The following is a 9,426-nucleotide window of genomic DNA, read 5'->3' as shown; positions in this document are numbered from 1 at the left end:
GCCTGTAGTCCCAGCAGCTCAGCAGGCTGAGGCAGGAGAATGGCGTGAACCCGGGAAGCAGAGCTTGCAGTGAGCCGAGATCGTGCCACTGCACTCCAGCCTGGGTGACAGAGCGAGACTCCATCTCAAAAATAAATAAATAATAAAATAATAACAATAATAAATTGAATCAATAATTAGTAACCTTCCAAAACAGAAAGCACCTAGCCTAGATGGGTTTATTGGTGAATTCCACATATAATGGAATATTTATTATTCAGCCTTAAAAGGAAGGAACTTACATAATGTACCTAGAGTACTCAAATTCACAGAGACAAAGTAGAATGGTGGTTCCCATAGGGCGATGAAGGGGGAAAAGTAAAGAGTTGCTGTTGCAGGTTTGCAAGATGGAAAAGTTTGGGAGATTAGTTGCACAATAATGTGAGTGTACTTAATGCTCCTAAGCTATACATTTTAAAATGCTTAAGATGGTAAATTTTTTGTTATATATATGTGTGTGTGTGTATGATTTATTTTTTTTTTTTTGAGACAGAGTTTCGCTCTTGTCACCCAGGCTGGAGTGCAATGATGTAATCTCGGCTCACTGCAGCCTCTGCCTCCCAGCTTCTAGCGATTCTCCTGCCTCAGCCTCCAGAGTAGCTGGGATTACAGGCATGCGCCACCGTGCACAGCTAATTTTTATATTTTTAGTAGAGACGGGGTTTCACTATGTTGGCCAGGCTGGTCTCGAACTGCTGACCTCAGGTGATCTGCCTGCCTCGGCCTCCCACAGTGCTGGGATTACAGGCGTGAGCCACTGCGCCCGGCCTGTTATGTATATTTTAACCACAAATTTTTTAAAAGTGGTGTGAGGGGCAGAGCTGTGCAGTTATAAGGTTTACTATGTCCTCACTGGGTCAGAATAAGCCCTGAAGGAAGAATCATAAACCACACATCCCCCTTCCAGCCCACAAGGCATCTGCTGGGACTCTCACAGCAAATGCAGCAGGCAGGAGAGACACATGCTGTCGACCTCATTCTACTCACTGAAGGGATAGAAGGATGAAGGGGTGTACTCAGGTCACATGTGGTAAGGGGCAGTGCCCAGGCTGCAAGGCCAGCGTTCTCCCTGCCACCTCAGGGCCCTGTTGAAAACCCAGATTCTCCAGCCGTGCTTTGGATTCCAGCTTTGCCATTTTACAGCTCTGGGGCTTAAGGCAAAGTACCCGGCCTCTCCAGGCCTCCCACAAAATAGGGATAAAAGCAATAGCTATGCCACAGGGTCATTGTGAAGGTGTTTTAATGACATATAAATACTTACCAGGCAGGTAGGAGTCAGTGTTAGCTATTATAGTGTCTCTGGAGTTTTGTTATTATTTGAAGGTCTTTAAAAGACAAAGGTACTCCTAGAAGTTTAAAGGCACTGAAATTGATTTTTTTCTCTTTCTTTTTTGTTTGTTTGAGACAGCGTCTGGCTTTGTTGCCCAGGCTGGAATGCAGTGTATGATCACAGCCCACTGCAGCCTTCACCTCCCAGGATCAAGCCATTCTCCTATCTCAGCCTCCCAAGTAGCTGGAACTACAGGTGTGCAACACCACACCCAGCTAATTTTTGTATTTTTTGTAGAGACAGGATTTTGCCATGTTGCCCAGGCTGATCTCAAACTCCTGAGCTCAAGCGACCCACCCACCTCAGCCTCCCTAAGTGCTGGGATTATAGGTGTGAGTCACCATGCCCAGTCTGCTTCCACTTCTTTTGGGCACACACCCAGGAACAGAATTTCTGGATATCCAAGACTCTTTCTAGGCTAGGCGCAGAGAGGCTCACGCCTGTAATCCCAGGAGGCAGTGGCAGGTGGATCACCTGAGGTCAGGAGTTCGAGACCAGCCTGGCCAACATGGCGAAACCCTGTCTCTACTAAAAATACAAAAATTTAGCCAGGTGTTGTGACACACACCTGTAATCCCAGCTACTCAGGAGGCTGAGGCAGGAGAATTGCAAGTACACACATAACTCACAATGACGTGTATTCCCATTGCAATTCCTGAATACATATCTTTCTTTTAGAGAGACTCTCTCTTATTTAATTGACATCACCTTTCAATGGATACCTATTTGTTATGAAAGGTAAAAAAAAAAAAAAAAAAAAAAAAAGACTTTCTAGCCTGCAACTTCACAGCAACAACCAAACCCACTGGCTGATGAGTTTTATTCTTTGTCCCTCTCCTTCCCCCAAACACATCCCTGGGTAAATGTCAGGGCTTTGTAGGTCCTATCAAGCCCTCTGAGATCATGAACAGGCTGTGACAGGCAGGGCAGGCACCCGAAAAAGGCGCTATCTCAGAGTCAGGAGCCCTGAGATCTGCCTGGGTTTGCAATGATGGGTCCCTGCTTCCCTCTCCTCTCTGGACCCTGCGCCCAAGGTATAGGGAGATAGGCGGGAGTGGGTGGGTGCCCGCGCTGCAGCTCTGGGACTCCAAGCAGTTCTCCCTTGAGCAACACCAAACAAACACCAGTGGACAGACTGACAGCAGTGGGGGCCATGCCGAGGGGGCTGCAGGACAGCCTGACCTGGCCTGAGTCTCTGGGCCAGCCCTGCGTATCCAGCCTCAGGCCTCAAGCCTGCAACGCTGGGGCCTTGCCCTTGGGTGACGTGGGCTGGGGGGCACCCTAGACTTGGATTTATCTGGGATTCTTCCTCCCAAAGCAGTGCCAGGGCCCCACTCCTCCCAGGTCGCGCTCTGATCCCACCTCCCAGGGGGTGGCAGGTTGTGAGCCCGGCTCGGGGAACGCATACCTGCAAGGTCTGCTCGTTACAATGCATGAGGTAGGCTATGACGGCGGCACAGCTGCGGCTGATACCTTGGGTGGAAAAGATCAGAACGACAGAGCCAAGGTGAAGGTGAATTTCTGCAAAAGGAAGTGGGGGGTTGGGTCATGCCTGGTCCTCCTCCCTGTGGGCCTGGGTTGCTGTCAGACACTGGCCTCCATGGGCCCGTGGTCCAAGCATGAGTTCAAGACCAGCCCACATGACCTCGGCAAGTCCCATGATTTCTCTGGGAGCCCATTTCATTGTCTAACAAGTGGGCATCCCTCAGTCCTGGCTGGAAGTTCCAGAGAATCATGCCTGGGCAACCAGCATCACCAGGCAAAGACCTTCTGAACTGCAGGCTTCTAGCCCAGGAAGCTCTGCTACCGATGGGGCAGATGGGACCACCATCATCCCAAGAACAGTCAGGAGCTGACAGAGCCACTGTAGCCTGAGTGCCAATCCTGACTGCCACTCACTGGCCATGGGGCTTGGGGGCAAGTTGCTTCCTTTCCTTTCCTTCCCCCTCTGCTCTCCTCTCCTTTTGCCTCTCCTCTCTACTTCTCTCCTCTCCTTTCCTTCTTTTCTTTGTTGAGACAGAGTTTCACTCTTGTTGCCCAGGCTGGAGTGCAATGGCACAATCTCAGTTCACTGCAACCTCCGCCTCCTGGGTTCAAGCGATTATCCTGGCTTAGTCTTCCCGAGTAGCTGGAATTACAAGTGCCTGCCACCACGCCCAGCTAATTTTTTGTATTTTAAATAGAGATAAGATTTCACCATGTTGTCCAGGCTGGTCTCCAACTCCGAACCTCAGGTGATCTGCCTGCCTTGGCCTCCGAAAGTGCTGGGATTATAGGCATGAGCCACTGCACCCAACTTTTTTTTTTTTTAATATAGATATGCAGTCTCACTACGTTGTTCAGGCTGGTCTTGAACTCCTGACCTCGGGTGATCTGCCCACCTCATCCTCTCAAAGTACTGGAATTACAGGTAAGAACCACTGCACCCAGCCTATTTTTATTTATTTTATTTTAGAGACTGGGTCTTGCTCTGTTGCCCAGGCTGGAATGCAGTGGTGTAATCACAACTCACTGCCACCTTGAACTCCTGGGCTCAAGTAATCCTCCCACCTTAGCCTTCAGAGTAGCTGGGACCACAGGCATGCGCCACCATGTCCAGCTAACTTTTTTGTACAGATGGGGTCTCACAATGTTGCCCGGGCTGGAGGGTAAGTTACTTGAAGCCACAGTGTCCTCATCTGGAAAATGGGATCACAGTATACTACCTCCTCCATGCGGTTTGGTTCTGTTCTGTACTGAGCCCAGTGCCTGGCACAGAAATATCAGCTCTAATCACAGCACCCCTGAAGCTGTGAGTCCTGCCCAGGGAAAAGAAACCTAAGCTGGTACCCGAGGCTGGTCTGGCAACCCTCAGGAACTGAAGATAAGCATGCCAAGTGCAAAATCACAGACTGCCAGGGCTAAAGGAAGACACAGAGATGACGACAGCCCCCTTCCTCACCATCTGAATAAAGGAACTGAGCGTGCAGTCTAATCCATTGACTGGCTCAGTGCTACCCAGGGAGGCAGGCTGGATGGGGGCCCTCTTTGGGCCACAAGGCTCTGACACCTCGAGGTGGGACACATGGGAAGTCTCAGCCTCAGGTCCTAGTCGAGTAACATTTGACATCTGCTGGTCAAATAAAGGATGGTTGGGGCTGGGTGCGGTGGCTCATGCCTGTAATCCCAGTACTTTAGGAGGCTGAGGCGGGTGGATTGCTTGAGCTCAGGAGTTCAAGACCAGTTTGGGCAACATGGCAAAATCCCATCTCTACTAAAACTACAAAAATTAGTTGGGTGCAGTGGTGCATGCCTGTAGTCCCAGCTACTCAGAAGGCTGAGGTAGGAGGATTGCTTGAGCCCAGGAGGTGGAGATTGCAGTGAGCCAAGATTGTACCACTACACTCCAGCCTGGGTGAACAAGCCAGACCCTGTCTCAAAAAAATAAAATTTAAACTAAGGGATGGTTGGGCCAAAACGCCATGCTCCAGCCCCTAGTACAGTGGCTCAGGCCAGGAGCTGCTGGTGCCAGACAGGCAGACACGGGGTGGGGACTCCAACCTGACTCAGCCCTGCTCTCTCTACACATCTTACTCTCCTCGGGCAATCTGGAGCCGCAGGAACGAGTAAAAAATCCACTCGTGATGAATTAAGTAACTGGTGGGCACCACTTGGGTGTGGTGGCTCATGCCTAAAATCCCAGCACCTTGAGAGGCTGAGGTAGGAAGATCGCTTGAGGCCAGGAGTTCAAGACCTGCCTGGGCAACATAGCAAGACCCCAACTCCACCAACCAACCAACAAACCAAAACAAAGAAAATCTTGGAAGTGAGAACTGAAAGAGCTTTGTAGTCTTCCTTCCGTTCCACCCACATCCCACAAACCAAGGATGAAGGCGGGGATGGAGGGAGACTTACCTCCTGGTCCCCAGAGCTCAGCCCAGAGCCTCCATGAGCATGTGTGCTTGTGGGCAGCCATCACCCTCATTTTACAACAAGCCCAGAAGGGCACAGCCATCTAGCCAGGGCCAGAGCCCAGGACGCTCAGCCCACAATCTTGGGCCCCACTGCCCTCAAGGTAAACACCACGGTTGCTCATTTCACTGAGGGCTCCCGAGAAGTTGGACGTGTCCTGGAGCTTATCCCACCCAGGTGGGCCACATGCTGAGCTGGGCCCTTTCTCTCCAGAGCATGGGGAGTCGTGATCCAGAATAAGCCTGTGAAGGAGGCTCCACTGCCCCTCTGCTTCCCAGACACAGGCCAGTTGCTACCTGGCCAAGGAACGCTCCTTACCAATGAAGTGACACATGTGGCGTAGGAAGGGGAGAATCTGGGCTTCTGGGGAATCTTCTATCCGGATGTGCAGAAGCTTGTCAGCATCGCCTGCAAAACTACATGGAAAGACCACACAGGTCATCGAGTGGGACGCAGAATGCAAGCAGCCCCACTGTGGGGTTTTCATCGCAGCAGAAGGGCCACAGGGAGGACGCTGAGCTTGTGTAAGGCGGAATGTGCACAGGTAGCTCAACCTCTCCTGGAAAAAAACATCCAGGCTGGGTGTGGTGGCTCATGGCTCTAAGCCCAGGAATTTGGGAGACAGAGACGGGAGGATCACATAATGAGACCCTCGTCTTTTTTTTTTTTTTTTTTTTTTTGAGACAGAGTCTCACTCTGTTGCCCAGGCTGTGGTACAGTGGTGCGATCTCAGCTCACTGCAACCTCTACCTCCCAGGTTCAAGTGATTCTCCTGCCTCAGCCTCCCAAGTAGCTGGGATTGCAGGCATAAGCCACCACGCCCGGCTAATGTTTATATTTTTAGTAGAGACCGGGTTTCACCATGTTGGCCAGGCTGGTCATCGAACTCCCAGCCTCAGCTGATGTACCCGCCTTGGCCTCCCAAAGTGCTGGGATTACAGGTGTGAGCCACCGCACCCAGCCAAAACAATTTTTTTAAAGTACCTATCTTGGCCAGGCATGGTGGCTCACGCCTGTAATCCCAGCACTTTGGGAGGGCAAGGCAAGGGGATCACTTGAGGCCAGGAGTTCCTGACAAGCCTGGGCAACATAGTGAGACCTTATCTCTACAAAAGAAAAAAAAAAAATTGTTAATACACCTAACTCACAGGGGTGCTGTGTAGACTGAGGGAAGTAATCTATTCAGAACACTTAGCAATCTGCTTGGTGCACAGTACACGTCATATTGCCATTATTATGAACCCAAAACATGGTGCTCTCCTAGAATACGGTGCAGAGCATTAAATGAGGACAGGAAAGCACATTGAATGACCTTGGAGAATGAGCCCACTGTGTCAAATGCAGAGAAGGAGGTAAGAGGGATGGAGATGATGGGGCTGCTGTTTTATCTGTTTTATTTTACTACCTTTTTCGAGACAGAGTCTTGCTCTGTCGCCCAGGTTAGAGTGCAGTTGAGTGATTGATCTCAGCTCACTGCAACCTCTGCCTCCTCAGTTCAGGCAATTCTCACACCTCAGCCTCCAGAGTAGCTAGGATTACAGGCGCCTGCCACCACGCCCTGCTAATTTTTGTATTTTTAGTAGAGACGGCTACTTGGGAAGCTGAGGTGGGAGGATTGCTTGAGCCTGGGTCAAGCTGAGCTGTGACCACACCACTGCACTCCAGCCTGGATCACAGAGTGAGACCCCGTCAAAAAACAAAAACAAAAACAAAAATCAAAAAACACAAACAGGCCAGGCACAGTGACTCACGCCTGTAATCCCAGCACTTTGGGAGGCCGAGGTGGGTGGATCACCTGAGGTCAGGAGTTCGAGACCAGCCTGGCCAACGTGGCAAAACCCCATCTCTAGTAAAAAATACAAAAATTAGCCAGACGTGGTGGCAGGCGCTTGTAATCCTAACTACTTGGGAGGCTGAGGCAGGGAGAATTGCTTGAACCCGGGAGACGGAGGTTGCAGTGAGCCAAGATCGTGCCACTGCACTCCAGCCCAGATGACAGAGCGAGACTCCATCTCAAAAAAAAAGAAAAAAAAAATTATTGAGATCATTATGGAGTCACTTGCAGTGGTAAGAAGTAATAGAGAAAGCCCTTTGTAGATACACTGTGCCCAGTTTCCCCAATGGCAACATTTTTGCAAAACTATAGCATAATGTCACAATCAGGATATTGTCACTGATACAATCTATCAGTCTTAGCAGGTTTATCCAGTTTTACCTCTGTGTGTGTGTGTGTGTGTGTGTGTGTGTAGTAAATTCTACAGAAATTCATCACTGGGCTAGGCGCAGTGACTCACACCTGTAATCCCAACACTTTGGGAGGCCAAGGTGGACAGATCTCCTGAGGTCAGGGGTTTGAGACCAGCCTGACCAACATGGTGAAACCCTGTCTCTACTAAAATACAAAAATTAGCCAGGCATGGTGGTGGGCGCCTGTAATCCCAGCTACTCGCGAGGCTGAGGCAGGAGAATCACTTGAACCTGGGAGGTGGAGGTCGCACTGAGCCAAGATCATGCCACCGTACTCCAGCCTGGGCGACAGAGTGAGTCCATCTCAAAAAAATAATCATAACAGAAATTTATCACTGTGTAGGTTCATATATCCACTATCACTCAAGAGAGTAAACAGCTCCAACACTAAGGATCCCTTCTGTTTCTTTTGTTTGCTTGTTTTGAGACAGAGTCTCACTCTGTGCAGTGGTGTGATCTCGGCTCATTGCAATCTCCACCTCCCTTTTTCAAGTGATTCTCATGACTCAGCCTCCTGAGTAGCTGGGATTACAGGCATGCACCACCATGCCCAGCTAATGTTTTGTATTTTTAGTAGAGATGGGGTTTTACCCTGTTGGTCTCAAACTCCTGACCTCAGGTGGTCCTCCCACTTCGGCCTCCCAAAGTGCCGGGATTACAGGCGTCAGGCACTGTGTGCAGCTCCTTGTGTTGTTCTTTTATAACCACCTCTACCTCCCCTGCTCCCTTCCCTAACTCTTGGCAACCACTTATCTGTTTTATATTTCTAAAATTTTGTCATATCAAAAATGCTACATAAGGCTGGGTGTGGTGGCTCACACCTATAATCCCAGCACTTTGGGAGGCTGAGGCAAGAGGATCACTTGAGTTCAGGAGTTCAAGGCCAGACTGGGCAACATAGTGAGAGCTCGTCTCTATTTTTTTAAAAAATAAATAAATAAATGCTATATAAATGGAGTCATATTGTCTGTAACCATTTGGAATTATCCCCCTGCCCCACCCCCTCAGCATTTATTCACTGGAGATCCAAGTTGCCGCACATATCAAGTTTCTTCCTTATGATTGTTGAGTGGTATTCCATGGAGTATATTTACCACAGTTTGTCTAGCTTTTTGCCAGCTGGACAGCACTATGAATATTCATGCACAGGTTTTGGTGTGAATATAAGTATTTGTTTCTCTGGGATACGTGCCCAGAGAATGCCTTTTAATATCTAGAAGCAGGAGGCAGAGGTGGGAGGCAGAGGTAGGAGGCAGAGGCAGAGGCAGAGGCAGAAGGATCACTTGAGCCCAGAAGGTTGAGGCTGCAGTGAGCTATGATCATGCCACTGCACTCCAGCCTGGGCAACAGTGCAAGACCCTGTCTCTAAAATGAAATAAAATATAAAATAAAATATAGCCCGGGTGCGGGGGCTCATGCCTGTAATCCCAGCACTTTGGGAGGCCAAGGCAGGCAGATCACTTGAGGTCTGGAGTTCGAGACCAGTCTGGGCAACATTTCGAAACCCTGTCTCTACTAAAAAACACAAAAATTAACCGGGTGTGATGGCATACACTTGTAGTCCCAGCTACTCGGGAGGCTGAGGCAGGAGACTCGCTTGAACCCTGGAGGCGGAGGTTGTAGTGAGCCAAGATTGTGCCACTGCACTCCAGCCTGGATGACAGAGCAAGACTCCATCTCAAAAAATAATAAAATAGGCCGGGTGCGGTGGCTCATACCTGTAATCACAGCACTTTGGGAGGCCAAGGCGGGAGGATCATGAGATCAGGTTACCAAGACCATCCTGGCTAACACGGTGAAACCCCGTCTCTACTAAAAATACGAAAAACTAGCCGGGCGAGGTGGCGGGCGCCTGTAGT

At 49.8% G+C, this 9,426-nt stretch overlaps 1 protein-coding gene across 7 annotated transcripts in view; it reads right to left on the bottom strand.

The window, feature by feature from the left end:
* STYXL1 (serine/threonine/tyrosine interacting-like 1) overlaps positions 1-9,426 on the bottom strand; it is a 63,659-nt gene that overhangs the window by 7,005 nt on the left and 47,228 nt on the right. For 5 of the 7 annotated variants that reach the window (XM_011930210.1, XM_011930197.1, XM_011930191.1 and 2 more), the window contains exons 7-8: positions 5,639-5,736; positions 2,778-2,890 (exon numbers count right to left, since the gene is read on the bottom strand). In XM_011930210.1, the coding sequence (XP_011785600.1) occupies positions 2,778-2,890; positions 5,639-5,736 (211 nt within the window). Of the gene's footprint in view, positions 1-2; positions 125-2,777; positions 2,891-5,638; positions 5,737-9,426 lie in introns of all 7 variants that reach the window. The other 2 variants (XM_011930175.1, XM_011930219.1) reach the window with 2 other exon arrangements.

Source organism: Colobus angolensis, unplaced genomic scaffold (assembly GCF_000951035.1).
Source record: "Colobus angolensis palliatus isolate OR3802 unplaced genomic scaffold, Cang.pa_1.0 Scaffold120, whole genome shotgun sequence".
Taxonomy (NCBI): domain Eukaryota; kingdom Metazoa; phylum Chordata; class Mammalia; order Primates; family Cercopithecidae; genus Colobus; species Colobus angolensis.
The sequence above is the reverse complement of the archived record's forward strand: the minus strand, read 5'-3'. Positions and strand labels throughout refer to the sequence as shown.